The sequence below is a fragment of the Lichenostomus cassidix genome, chromosome 2 (genome assembly GCF_008360975.1).
Source record: "Lichenostomus cassidix isolate B80296 chromosome 2, HeHo_3.0, whole genome shotgun sequence".
Lineage (NCBI taxonomy): Eukaryota > Metazoa > Chordata > Aves > Passeriformes > Meliphagidae > Lichenostomus > Lichenostomus cassidix.
The window spans coordinates 120,383,868-120,399,393 of NC_139482.1; the positions used below are offsets into that span (position 1 = coordinate 120,383,868).

The window sequence follows — 15,526 nt, forward strand, 5'->3', positions numbered from 1 at the left end:
CATCTGCTTGTATTTCTCTTCATTATTGACCAGTTTCCTGCACCTTCTATAAAATTCATGGGTAATATTCTTACGTCCTCTTGTATGCCATTAATAAGAATGTGAATAAGAGTAACAGAATTAATGTAAGAATAATCTCACCAGAATAGTATCAAGTAACTGATGGTTTTCTAACAACTTTTTGAGAACCATCAGACAGTTTTAAAAAGTTGTTTTAATATGACATTTAGCCTTTGCACTACTCTGGTTTCCTTGTCAGAATACATGACCGTGTCAAAGCAAATCAAGAGACCTTCTTGACTGAAGATATGATTCTTCTGTCACACCTGAAGACTTCAAACTTTTTTGACAACTCATGTTGATTGGAAATTCCTCCCCCTCTTTATTTCTAAATTCTTTATTAATGCAGTTTGGTGTCAATTATTCAAGTGTTTTGCCTGCAATCAGTACTAGGATATCTGGATCTCTTTAAATGGGTCATTTTGTTTATCTCATCAATAAGGATACACTGTTTATTTTGTAGAGCACCATCAAAAATTACTCAGAAAAACAATGCTTATAAAAGAGAAATATTATGACAATTATCTATATCTAGACCTCTTTATTTGCTAAAGGTTAATTTTAGGATCTAAAACTAATGCTTTTCCTGAGTTTCTCCTGCCCAAAAATCACAGAATCATCATCAGCGATTCTGAATTCCATACCCTGGCTTTTTCTTCTCACATGGAATAGAAATGCTACTGGTCATCACTCCTTTTCTGCACAGCTATTGATAATTTCGTTATTTTTAGATAAAAACAAAATTAAGATTCACATTGGTTTGAATGGGTAGTTTTAAAACTCCATTTCCTGACGAAAAGTAAAATTTTTCACATCACTGTAAAATGTAAGAATTGTTAGATGTACGCATTTTAAAACAGTACATATTTTAGTTCAAATTGCTGGTTTATAGAGGCCACAATACAAACATAGAGAAGAAGTTGAAAATGGGAGGTTGTCTGGACTTGGTCAGACCACAGGCCAGCATCCCATCTCCAACAGTAGTCAAAAGCAGACCTTTGGAGGCAAAAGGGCAGTGAAAGTGAAAAGGTTTCTTGCAGTACTTACCGAGCTGTTTCCTACTTCCTTTTCCATTGCTGAATGTGACTCATTATTAGCTGGGTTCTTTGGTGCAGCAAATTCTGGTTTCTTAATTTTTGTGTCAGGTTTGTTTTCTTTGGCATCTGGCTTACCCCCAGATCTAGCAGGACTTGGCTTCTGTGAGGGTGGTATCCGTGCAAGTGTTGATGGTGAAGGGTTGGCATATTCATCTTCTTCCCTGAGCTCCTGTGGAAGCACTGTTGGATTCATTTTTACATAATAGCCATGGTAGTGACCATGCAGCTCCCCATTCTCTGTGCTGATGGGATTGTGCTGGGCTGAAAACTTTGGCTGGTGTTTCCCAGCTACTTCCTCCTTTGCCGGTGCTTTTGAATATAAAGGCTTGTTAGTTGTGGGTGTTATATTCTCAGTGGCTAAATGCTTTTTTTCTTGACTGAGTCTTGCTCCAGAAGTGGAGCTTTGCCTTTTCAGTTGATTTGAAGGAGAAGTCTCAGAAGAAAGAGTAGGACTATGCCTTGGACTTGCCTCTGGGGTTCGAGGGGGTGTAGTACCTTTTCGATAAAAGTGAGGTGACTCTTTTGGGGTGGGTGGGTTCTCCTGGACTTTTTCTTCCGATTTTTCTTTTCCATCCATTCCTTCTTGAAATTTTTGTTTGATATAATCAGGGCCTGAAAAATAGTGTAATAGAAATATGAAGATAAAAACAAAAATCACATCAAATCACTCCCATATGAAGACCCAGCTGAACCACTCTAGCAAGTAAGACAATTCCTACTCAGAAGGCAAGAATACAAATTCTCTTATATTCACTAGGACAATACTTAGAGAGCAGTAAGTGTGAAGAACATCCTCTCCCCCAATTCTAGCAAAACACACATGCACACATTCCCTTTTAAGACACTTATCAAAGTGCATTTCTATACAGCTGTAAACATAAACACAAGGTGGCTGACATGCTCTGCTCCAAGTTTTGGTTGTCAGATTTAACTGTTTAATTCTAAGACAAAAATAAGCAAACACTGTTGAAGAAAAAAAGTTACTGTCAATCTGTACTCATTTTAGGCAGTGTTTTCTGTTTTATTTCCTAGAGGTCACATCCCAGATTCCAAGGATCAATTTCCCTAAGAAGTCAGAAGCTGGGGAGCTCTGTGGACAAAGAGCTACCAGCAATCGTTCTGTGTTTTCAAAAATGGCTTCTGAAAAATGCATTTCAACTGTTTCTCCACTTCTATCCTTGCTAGCACCACATCTTCCCTTTGATTTTTTTACTTGTCTCTAAGTGAGGCTTATCTGTGCTTTATGTCACAGAGAAATTCTGTGCCCAGGAAGAATGCCTGCACACATTTTTCTGCTTTTGAGTTTAAAGGAGGCTCTTACTGTGCTAGGCAGATACAGTGTTTTTACAGATGCCAGAAGCATATGCATCACTACGCAGTGCGAAGATGAGAGGAAGGAAGAGCAGCATGAAGCTTTTGGAAGTTATTGAGTCATCTGGTAAGCAAGCATTGCTGAGAAGAAGTATTACTCGGCATGCAAGGTCTTTTGAGCAGGAAAATCACTTTTTTTGAATCTCGGAAAACCAGGGGTGGAAATAGGGAGCTGTTAAAAAAGAAGACTAGACACAGACAAGTCAGGATTTGTTCTCAAATGACATTTGAGGAGGAAGTTTTGCAGAGTTAAGTCTGCACAGAGGGAGAGAGCTAGAGGCTTGATTCACAGCTTTTTATAATCTTCCTGGTAAAAGGGAAAGGCCGTACAACACAAATTAAGAGTTTCCATATATAAAGTTACAGGTATGATCGCCATTCAAAAAATTCTCTGTCGTGTTGGGGATTTCCTTCCATCTTTGCTGACATCCATAAGGTAATGCTGAAGGGTTTAACATGCATAAACTTTCTTTTTCATATCTTTTCACATTAGATATAATTAGGGGTGTAAAGAGAAAAGGATAGCTAAAAGAGCTCTGACTAATCTTTAAGCCCAAGCCACGGAGCTGTCAAATTGCAATGATTATTTGTTACAGAGAGATCCACATTCACATTAGCTTGCTCCTTATGACTGCTGTGGTTAAATCATCCAATTGGAATACTATCTCTTCAGTTTTACAATGCTGCTTACACGGCACCTGATCTGTTCCTGAAAATTCACATACTGTGACAACTCTGCACTGCCTCACACATAAAAATTTGACTTTTACTAATATCTGACAGCACTTGACAAACTGGAGACACTTCCATAAGGAAAACATCAGAAAATGACATCAGAAATGACCCCAGAAATGTCATCCCACTCCACCTTTTCCTGTGATCAAATAAAAGCCTGCCACAGTTGGCAAGAGAAAATCCCTCTCATCAAGAGACCTCCAAACTGTGTTTGAATTTCTGAAAGAAGAAGGAAGCCCATGTCTCTCCAAGAGACTGGTAGAGTGCAAAATAAAAAACTTAAAGCAAAACAAAAATGTAATCTGGAGCTTCCCAAAGAAGTTAAGTTTCAACAGGCTAATGATGCCATATTTTAACAGGGTATTTGGCAATATTTGATGCTATGTGACACTGAGCTCCACAGAATGCTGCATCCAAGTAACATCTGAGGGTGTCTGACCAGACATTCAGGCATTGCCTGAACATAGCACAGCAGCCCTCCCTGCCACCCCCAGTACATCACATATGGATATTAGAGATATATCCCTTGCCTCCAGTTTTGTCAGGCAAATCTTTCCAACACTGAAATTCTTGGCTCTGAGTGGAAGTTAGCTTTGGAGATTGTCCAAATACTTTTTAAACGTCAGTTTGCTGCATCCAATACAATTGGATTATGCACCTGTCAAAACCACTGACTCCAAGCAGCAAGAACTCAGTTCCCATTCCCTTCTGAGGACTAAGGGCTGCCAGATTTACCTTGTCCCCTTTGTTAAAGACATTATCTAACACTACAGACATGGGTAAGAGAGCTCTTTTCTTCATCATAAGAGCAATCCACAGCACAAATTTAAAAAAACAAGGGCCAAGAGAATTTGGAAAGAGAGTCACTAACATGTTATCCTGTAGAATTTCTTAGCTGGCTGATCTTAATGAGGAAGAGAATAGAATTTGAGGGTGGGAAGAAGGTAAAGTGGGATCATATAACATGGAAACAAACACAGAGCTCTGGTTCTTCAGTTTGCAGTTCAAGCAACAAGTAGATCTAGTCCTAGACATGATACATCTGAGTGCCCAAGGAGAACCTGCTCTAGAAAGCAGAACGAAGAAATGTTATCTAACCAAGAAAAGATAAGATGAACCTGTGTGTTTTCTTATGGTGACATGCTGGCTGTGCTACCACTGGATCAAAATTGATGCACCTTTACTTGCTAAGGGTCAGCCATGGGTGGTTTTGGCTCACACACCTGTTGTGATGTCAGCAACTGGATGGCACCATTAAAGTGTGAGTTAGCCAGTATTCAGGGGGAATAGCCTCTGACAAGCCAAAGGATTGTGCGGATGTGTGCAAGGTACGCACACAGAGTCTCATACAGTCTGATGGTCTGCTTGAGCAGCATTTCATTGATGGCTGTGGGGGGAGGGAAGCTTTGGTTTGGTTGAAGGCACACTCATGGTTATTCTAAATCTAGAATTTCTTGTGAAGTTACTTGTGTAATATGTCCTTCCTCCTGGAAGGGCTCCAGTAAGTGATGTGACAGCACGGCTAGCCCTGTAAATGAGAAGAGAAGGATGCCCTGGTTCTGCCACAGCATTTTTAAAGAGGTGACAGCCACATGCTTTCCCCCATGGCCTAGTGAGGCACACATATTGGCAGCATAGGGCAGTTGCAGGATTGTGGCCCAAGGAACATCTGAAAATGTCATCTTGCGGGACACTGTACATGCAGCCACTGTTTCCCATGAAAGCTAAGAAGAGACCTTGTGCCTCATCAGATCAGAATGAAATCTGAAGCTTGAGAAGGACGGCAAAATACATCTAGGATAGTGAGGGAAAAGGCATACATGCAATTTCATAAATAATTTTATAAACATCTTATAATTTCTTCACAATATGTCTACTGCTTTTTCATGCCCAACCTTACCATTCTTACAATCCAGGAAAAATAAGCATTTCGTATTTTAGTAGTCTACTGAAAGCAAAAAAAAAGACTGCAATGCCACTAATGCAGGCTCCAGAACATAATCTACTAAGAATGTAATATTTAAAGTACTGTTGATGCTGAGTGAAGTGATTCAATTTCAAGGTATATTAGAAGTACTTATTAGATAGACATATCCTTATTTCTGCTTTTTGAACTAAAGTACATGTTATGTGATGTAAGCTACCTTAAGTGCTACATAGAGAGTTAACAAATAGGGCAATAAAGAGTAACCCAAATAAGAAACAACATTACAATTTTACCATTATGAGAAAATTTATGTTGTGCTTATAAATTCCAAATGTGAAGCACAGACTTCACTTCCTAATTTTGTTTACATGTATGAACCGTCAGTGGAAGGATGCCCCAGTTTCACGGTAATGTTTAACAACTGTCTGTGGGGTAATGGTGACACTATCAAAGTTACTTGCTCAACCAGAACACTGCAGGCTATGTGCAAACCTTCCAAGATTAGAGGTCCCTTTTTACTAAACTACTGAACATTTCTACAAAACAGGAGAGAATTCATGGTCTGAAAAGTTCACAGTCTGTAAGTACAATAGTAAAGGTTATACCAATACCCCTTTTTAGTGATGGGGAAGTTGATCCAAAAGGAAATCATGACCCAAAGCACATGTTTCATCTGAATAACCTTTCTGAATTCAGCTGTCAATAAAGTTACAACATGCTGAAAGCTTTCCTAAATCTTTGGCAAACCTAAAGATGCAGAAAAAGCCTTTGTCAAAACTAGGAATGGTGTGTAAGTCTCCCAAGTAATCAAAACTTGACACAGCACTTTGGCGGTAAGTTTGTCGCCTACCGTAAATGTCATCTTGCTGAAAAAGCTGAGAACTGATCTACCAAATCAAAATTCAAAGAGAGAAGGAAATAGTAAAGGATGGATAAGTTTCTTACTGAAGATTATACCCTAATACAAATCCAGAGCATGATACAGTTGAAGCAAAAGCTTAAGTCTTTTGTATTCAAATGAACTCCACTTAAAAAGGAAAATGTATACTTAAGGGTTGGTACTGCAGGTTGATATATATTCTTCATGAAATGAGCCAGTGAAAATAATTTGGTTTATTATCTAGTTATGTTTTTGATGATTTTCTAATTTATCACTGTTGGTAACAATATTTATGCTCTCACAATAAGATTTCTTTGGTATTCTGATGAACTTAATAAAACTTTGAAAAGACGGGTGGTCAATCAAAGGATCAATTAATACAGGATCTTTTTTCTTATGTTAGGATTTTTCAGGATAGGACATCCAGTTTAGAAGAATTCCTCAAGATGGTAACTGTAGGTGAATGAAATAAAAATAATCAATTATCAATCTCTTAAAAGAAGTGATTCAGTAATTCATTTTGGAAGTGCAAATATCTATATTCAGTAAATTTTCAAAAGGGTTTATTATTATTTCTTCATTGTGGAGATAGGAAAGGAGAGGGAAGAACTAGAATTTGTATCATCAGTGTGTCCTCTGTTTTGTTCCTAATTTTCTGATGGTTATACTGGTAAGAGGGAACAAAAAAACCTCTTAAGGGCTAAGCTGCTGGCTTGAATTCAGCTCACCTGAATGGAGGGCTGTGCAATGCCATGTGCAAAATATATTGATGAACTCACAGGAGCAGAGATATGGTTATGGTTTTAGTCATGTTTGGCAGACTGAACTGGGACTGAATAGGGCTGGAAATTAAGGGCTAAGGATTATTGCCATAGAAGAATTAAAGGAAATAAGGCAAAGTGCTTAAAGAGCCATAGGGCATTGAGAGAACACTCCCGCTGGACTTAGATATGTGTAGAATAAAACAGGACATTTTAGTCAAATGGGACTTAGAACAATCATCTTGTGCAAGTCACTGTCTAATTCAGATCTGAGCAAAAGCTAAAGCCTTAAAGTCATTAAGGACACTGTCCAAATGCCTCTAGAACACTGACAGGCCTGGGGCACTGACCATCTCTCTAAAAATGCCTGTTCCAATGTTTGACCACACACCCGGTAGAGAAAGAGTTCCTAACGGTATTTTAAGAGGTTATCACCCCAGGTGTCTGCAGTACCCTTCTGATGGATACAGTGATCCAGCAATATGACACGGAATAGTGCAGCTCCTTCATGGCTAGGCAATGTGCAGCAAGGTAAGAAATACCTTACTCCTGGTGATGTATATGTAAGTTATTTAATAATTCCTTAATTCAAAACCACTTATGTAGTCCCTGCTGCCCTGTTTCAGCTGCATCTGAAGTTGGTTATGCCAGGTGGAATAATGGTTTTCTTTGACTGTACTTGAGAACACCTCAGAGAATAAAAACCCGCATTAGCTAAGGCTTAAAAATAAAGCATGTCACAAAAGGGAAAAAAGATTTGAAATGGAAAGGACTGTTGACACTGTCTTGTGAGATGTAGAAGAAACTCAAGTCTGGACGGCTGATTTAACTTTTAGCCTCTGATGGCAACTGCATTTTGGTGAGGTATGATCAGCATTTCATATGCTATTAAGCAGCTTCCCTAGCTAGGGGCAAATAAAAAAATCTTTCCTGGATCAATTTTAAAATGCCATTTGGCTGCCTTAAAATGCTTGGTCTTTTTTTCCTGGACTTAATACGACGAGCACGGAAGTACCATAGCCGCCTAGGAAAGCAAACTACAATGTAAACAAGAGGGAGAGGAGTGCATTTTTTTGCAAAATCCAAAAAATACTCTGAAATACAATGTTTATTATTTAGAATATTTCTTAATCCACTCTTAATTGCATATCCTCATTTCCTACTCCTCCCTGCTTAAAAATACCTTCCCTTTGCTGCAGTTTTCTCCAGCTTGTCCTTTCAGGGCTTCTCAATCTGTTGATAGCATTGCTGCTTCCTTAAGCAGTATTCCTGGTAGTCTTCCTTCTCACAGCTACACACTAAACCCACGAACGTCATGGAGATTGATGCCTACATGTGTTTATTTCATGGAACTGTTCTGATTTGATCTGGCAGCCTGCTGTCTTTGAAATCATGTACTACCAACACAACTGAAAAATATGAGCAAAGACAAAATATAAGGTGATATTTTACTATTGCCACAACCTGACAAAGCCAAATCATCATTCAGTGATGCGAAAGTTATAATACACATATCTCCCCGAGGAGTCATAGTCCACCTAGGACCAACTTTAAAAGGTAGAATCACTGAATACAAGCAGGTTTCAAAGCAGCTTTCAATGCAACCTGCCCTTCTTGCTAAGTAAAGATAAGGACATACAGAAAGTATTCATTGACAGAAATTGCTTATTACATGTCTTGTTCAGAAGAACCCCAAACACATGAATTCTTGCCTATCAAGGTTGCTACTTTCTTTATACCTGCTCAGGAAACAGTTTTAGGAAGCAGTATCCTAGATAACTTCTGCATAGTTTTGCTAGAATATGTATCTACCATCTTTAAAATATCTGCCAATGCTTTATTTTCCTGGCTTTGACATCAATGAAAGCAACACAGCCTTCTCAGAACCCCCATCAAATTCTTCCTGACACAGACTAGACTGAGATCAAAAACCTTTAGTTACTTATTTACTAGCCCCACATACAGAGGCACGCATACACTTTAGCCAAATCCAAGGCCTGTTTTTATGCCTCTGTGTTTACTCTGCTGTGATATTTATACAGCACAATACAGTTCTTGGGGTGACCTGTGAGCTGATTACTTTACTGCTAGAGTCCCTGCATTTCACACACAAATTTGTTGAAAAGCATATGACACCATGTTATCTCACAATGCTTTTTGGAAATATCAAAACGTCTACTCAAGCACACTCGAGTTGCCAGCAACAGCAATGGAAACAGAAAAGGAAATGGACTTCAGCCAAACAATTCACATCACAGGCAACATCACAAACTTGTGAGTCTAGCAGTAGGATGATAAAACAAATATTAATGCAATTTCTTCTGGCACGAAAGTCAGACTGCCTCTTTTCTCCCTGTCAGCTCCTCCAAATCTGAAATTCATCTGAGTTACCCTACCATTAACACACCTGCATACAGAACCTAAACAGTATTTTTGTAATTTGCATTTTTGTATTATCCTGTAACTAAAGAATCATTAAGGATAAAAGAATCCCTAAAAATAAGATTTACTTCCTCTAAAGGTTCATAAATGCATCATTATAGAGCAGACATATACACATTGAAAGATCTGAAGTCAGCAAAGACTACACTAATGAATCTCAAAAACTGCTTTGAGTCAGCACCAAGAACAATGAATTTATTCTGACTATATATCCAATCTCTGCTCCATTTCTGTTATGGCTTTAGCAGGTGACTGAACTAGCTGTGGTTATTTCCAAAACAGGGCAACATTTCCTAACTGTATCTGCATAGCAGTGTGTAAGTCTTTATACTTCTGGATTCAATACCATCAGAAAAATGTAACAAATTTATCTTACCTGGTAGAAGGCACTGTGAGTGCTGTACAACTACCTCTAACACCTCACTGGTACATCAGCTTATGGACACCGAAATTGCTTGTGACCAGCAATCTTAATTATAGCTTGCTTTACTGACCCTACCTTTCTGTTGATGAATACTGACAGAACTTCAAACAAAATCTGTCAAGATTCCATGGTGATGCCTATGACTCCCGTATCTAGGACAAGCTTCATTTTACCAGGGTAGATAATATACACACATCGTATTTAATGTGAATGATCCCAGTTAAATAACACACACACACCATAATCTACTAGAATGCTTCTAAGCCTGCAGGCTGCTTAACAGGCGATAACTGAGAACGTAAATTTTTAGCTTTTTCACAGAAAACCTAGAGACTGCTTTACTTCATCTGAACTGCACTGGGCCAGCTCTTAACTGCAAAAGTAGTGTTCTTTAAGCTCCTAAAGGATGGGCAGAAGTGAAAGGCTGTTATCCTATTCTCATTGCAACTGCTTATTCTCTGAGAAGATGAATTTTAAATACACAGAGAGACTGTTAATGTGGTATAATAGCTGTGTTTACTCAGCAGAATTCACACTTCTTTATATTTCTCCCAGCGTGTCCACATCTTTTTGACATGATGATCCCCGAAGTTCTACACAGTATTTCAGACTCAGTGTCACTGGGATCATGCAGAGAAGGGACCATTCTCCATGACATGCTTCTGCATATACAGCCTGGAAGGCTATTAGCCACTTCTCCTACTTCTCCTATCCCATTTCAAGTGCAAGGCTATCATCCTGCTCCATGGGAGTTTGGCAACTGACCTCAACAGGAGCAGGTTTATATCTTCTCTCCAACTGACCAAGTGTGTCTCAGGAACTGTTTTTTAGTAAATTCAACAACCTAGTCAGATTTTTGCCAAAACCCTTCTAACTTTTGTCTCTTTTAAAATGCTTATTTCATAAACAGACACTGCCTGTTTTTCTCAGAACAGCCTTCTGCTCCTCCACTACAGAAGAAAGGAGAGCCTAGGATATGCATTCAGGGCTTGGTTTGCAGATGCCAGTGCTTCTTATGTTTGTGGAATAAGTTCCAATAAGGCTCAATACTGTGAAGACAGACAATACATGTATGTCACCAAACAACTATATCAAATAGATACAGATAGGTAAAATAACATGGAAGTAACTAGACAGTTTCAGACTCTATTGATTCTACAGATCTAGAGACACATTACTGCCTTTACTTAAAACTTCAGATATTTCTAAGGGATTAATGATTATATGATAATGTCAGATGTAAGTTTTTTAGAAATCTCCTTTATCCCCTTGTGTTTATAGAAACACAGTTGAAATTATGAACCTGAAAGATGCAAATCCAGGAGTAAAATAAAGAGACTCGAAATTTACTACTTTTGAAATATATGGCTTTATGAATTTTCTCAGAGGTTTGAGGGCTGATTCAGTATTTCTCAAAAAAAGTACTAATTAAGCTGCACCACACTTCCAGCAATGTTAATTTCTTGTATCTAGCATTGAAATAAATTATAAAGTGTAAGACCCTGAAGTGGGCTAAGAGAACTGACTGCTGCACTGCAAGCGCCAGAACTGGAGAAATACAACAATCAATTTAATTCTGGTAAAACTAGGGTATGTGAGCTGCTTAGTCTTGCATCCAATTCTGGCTTCTTTCCAGTATGTTCTTAATTTTTTGTATTTTAAAGAGAAACCCCACTCATCATGCCACTTATCATTCTGACCTCACACAGTGACAGTTCTTTCCCTTCACATCAGAGCTCAAAGTTTTCATTTCTAAAGTCTAAGTCTGCAATATCCATTTACCTCTCCTCCAAATATATCCCATACTCTTCAATTTGGCAACTGCCTCTGACAAAATATTTTCTTGCTCTACATCTGATACTTTTTGAGGAGCCTCTGTGATTTTCTTAGTCACATCTCAGTACCAGTAGTCAACTCTAACCCTCCTCTGACACATGTGACCATTCTCCTCTTCTGGGACAATTCTCTGTTAACATCTATGATTTATCCTTTTAATTTACCCTTATTTTTCTTTCATTTTTCAACTATTACTTTAAAGGAAAATAATCTGCGATTATTCTAATCTCACTCTCTCTACCTTTCTTTTACAATCTTTATCCTGTTTAATCTCATTGTACAAAAACTACCCATTCCATGTGGCTGTATTTCAGTTCCAGGTTTTACTCCTGTTCAGATGATCTGAGTGAATAACCATTACTAAACTAACAGGCAGAAATCTTCCTCTTCTCCAAATTCTCTCAGCATAGTCCTCTACACCATATTGAAAAATACCATATTACTCTACATGACTCAGGTCTATAATATGAATTAGATTTTTCTTCTTTTGATATAACCCTAGAATCTCTCTACTTTCAACTATTTCTTAAATTTTGCGGACTTTCTTTGAATAAAAGGCCATGTACATTAGCCATCTATTTCTGTGGCCTTGACAAACACAGAATGCAGCTTCAAAGATTATTTTCCTCTAATGGTCCACATCATATGTTAAAAGTGTAACGGCAGAAACCTAACCCTTTAAACATAATTTAAACCTTCACTAGTAAAATAAAATCCTTTCAAAATAGATCACCATACTCCACTGAAAATTAGCACTGTAAGGCAAGTTCTCAGTTCTTTGTTAGCTGAATTTCAACATGGAACAAATATTTATGCCGCAGTTATAAATAGGATTTATAATGGAAATTTTGACACTGTGATAATACTCCCATGTGATAGACCCTACTTCATCTTGTCCTTGGCTAGACACCATGACAGACCAATATAGAAATTCACTGGAGCAGGCCAACAGTGTCCTGGAAGTAATGGTTGTTTTTCAGAGCAAATGGATGATTTTTAACAGGAGAAAGGAAGCACTGACCTCTTTCTCCCACACCATACCTGTAATTGACACTCCCATGGTGGCAGATTAGATACGCACACCTAGGCTGGAATTCACAAAGTTGACAAGATAGCAACGCAGCTGAGACAGCACTGAAGTTAGTCCAGGTTTCTAACTAGCTTCATAGTCAGATCTTGCCACCTTTACTAAGCAACCATGATTTTCATCTAGATGCAAATTAACTAGCTCACTACTTAATGCAAATCTGTGAAAATTACAGTGATTGTAACAGCTCTATCTCTCTACAAGAAACTGGTTCTCTGTTATTAGTTTTAGAAGTTAATTTGCTCAAAACTAATTAGGCATATTTTTTCCTAAGCAAATCATCTGATGATGTGACTCAAAAGTATCTTGGAGAGATTGAGAAAGCATCTTGAAGAACTAAGGCTATGCCCTTGCAAACTCTCTCTGCTTTGCCTTTTCGCAAGCACGCTTTCCTGTCCCAGATGCATTCCAGGAACACTGTGGAGTGGGTTGAGGCAGCAGGTGTGTTTGGCAGTGTGGCAGGATGGATGCAGACTGCCAGAAGCTGGATGGGCTTAACACTGGGCAAGAGGAAAGGTGTGGAAGGGTGGGGGCATCTGTACCGAGGGCTTGGTGAGACTGGTGATAAATGTGGAAATCAAGTTCTGAAGACTGGTATGACAACAGTTACAAAAAGAAAGGGAAGAACAAGAATAAAGCTTGAAAGTGACACCTCTTCTTTTAATGCACGTTCTTTCTTTGATTATTGGATACAACAGGAGTGCATTATGATACGTTTATAGGTTCTGGCTTCTCCAGAGTTCTGTAGAAAGAGGATAAAAGCAATAAATTGTAGAGGAAAAAATGGCATAGCAAGAAACCCAATAACAGATCTGTGAGGATGATGGAGTCATATGTAGAATAAATTCAGAAAATGAACAGGCTCTTGTATGACTAAGAATAACAAGCAAACTCCAGTATGCTTTAAGGCACAAACTGATGGCACGGCTGGTGACTTTAATCAGGCAAAATGCTCATTGTAATTGGCCTTTTAAATAAAACTCTCTGGTCTGGCCCACATGCATTTAGCCAGGACATTCCAGTTAATTAGCAGCAGCCAGAAATCTTTCTTTCCTGTCCATATGGAGTTTGCATTTTGAGAACTCGAGGAGGTGGCAAAGGCAGAGAGAGAAGGAAGACGGGAAGGATGCTTTTTTTTCTGAAGCTACAGACATCTACCACTGGTCAAAAGAGAATGTAAATCACAGTTCTCTCTATGGCACTAGAGGCCATTACAAATTGCCTTGTAAAAAACTTAAAATGTTTATTTCTGAAACTAGTAATGTTCAGCATGTTAATCCTGATACTTTAAAGTAACCAAACATTATAGTAAAAATACTGGTAAAACCTAACAAATTATTATTATCGTCGAAAGTCTTTGCTCATGTATTTATTTCACCTAAAGAAATTTGGTCTATCTCTTTACACAGCTTTAATTTATAAACTGCTCCTTGATTTCTCTCATGCCTTGTTTAGGAGGTCAAAGGCTGGATGAATTGTTTTGGTGATCCATGTATGTTCATCTGGCAGCTGGCTGGCCTGACAAATAATCTGCCAGAAAACAATTCAGATCTGAATTTCCAGACCTTAATTGCTCTGTGGTAAAGTGCCCAGACTGCTCTTACCCTGCAGCAAAGTAGTTTTGCCCTTCTTTCATTTAATCAAATGTTATTCATTCAAACTGAATGAAAGAGCAGTATCCATTTGCTGCAGGATATATATGCACACAGACAATTATGGCTTAGCTGTCCAATCTGTACAAGTTTATACTTCAGTTTACCTCCTGATAGCGTGTTTACAAAACCATATCTTAAAGATGGTCTGTGGAATTTAGAAGGAATGTGTCAAAGTATCTACTAACCTTGTGCAAGACTAGAACAATATTTTCCCTTTTTATTGAGTCAAAACCCTTTCTTTTCTGTTACACCTTTGATACAGCATTCCCATCAGTCATTTGTTCTCTAGGTTTTAACAAGAGACACAAACCAGCACTTATTTTTTCCTCTAAGCAAAGACAAATCTCAAACTGTCCCTGGATGACTCCCTTGAATGAGGCTATGACTCAGGTTTCATTTGTTTCCTGTCCTGGTATGCTCTCTTTTGACACATCCACAAGTTTAGTGATGCCTGGAGGAAACAAACAGGTCAGAGCTGGGATTTCTCAAAATTAGTTTTATTTGTTGATAAAAAGGCCTGTAAAGTGTGGCCTCTATAAAGAGTACAACATTTGTTAAATCTAGAAAATGTAGAGCCTTGTGGGTAGGGCTCTGCAAAGATATACATCCTCATAATTATTAATCACTAGCCAAATATCTGCTACAGCAAAAGTAGAAACAGGGTCTTGCTTGGTAATAGAGTGAATAAACTCAGGGAAAACAGCTCCCTGCAACCATTTAAGTCCTTACACCATGGCTCTGACCTTTTTAATCATAGTTGGCTTTCTTTATATGCAAATACTAAGGCAATCAATCACTGGCAAACCTGAATCTCAAGATTTCTATGGTACCTCATTATTATTCTTACCTGCTGGATGCTACTTTACTTCATAGTGCTTTGTTCTCCTTTTAGTCTCCTTTCAAACTACATTACAAAGGTAGAACCTCTTGGCAGCTTGGCAGCCTTAATGAACATAAAGGTGAAACATGAGAGAATGTATTTGGGAAGTATGAACTGCCACGGTACAATGAATGATGAATATTAACTGTAATTATGATTTGTGTGTAATACTACGCTATATGGCCTAGAAAGTTGCTTTTTAAGTATCTGGAATTTAAGAACTTCATCAAAAGGTTTTCAAATATTTAAATGGATTTAGGCTGCAAGTAATTCAGAGATCCCTCATTAAGACAGAAAAGAATGATTCTGTTGTTTACAGAGAGGTAATTGTACTTCGCTGTTTTTTTCTCTGTTCCACGAGGCTTGTTGAT

The 15,526-nt window shown here is 38.2% G+C and overlaps 1 protein-coding gene across 4 annotated transcripts in view; it reads right to left on the minus strand.

Annotated features, from left to right (window-relative positions):
- The window catches only part of JPH1 (junctophilin 1), an 81,824-nt gene that overhangs the window by 9,708 nt on the left and 56,590 nt on the right, over nt 1–15,526 (minus strand). For all 4 annotated transcript variants that reach the window (XM_085053061.1, XM_085053060.1, XM_085053058.1 and 1 more), the window contains exon 4: nt 1,108–1,769. In XM_085053061.1, the coding sequence (XP_084909187.1) occupies nt 1,108–1,769 (662 nt within the window). The remainder of the gene's footprint in view (nt 1–1,107; nt 1,770–15,526) is intronic.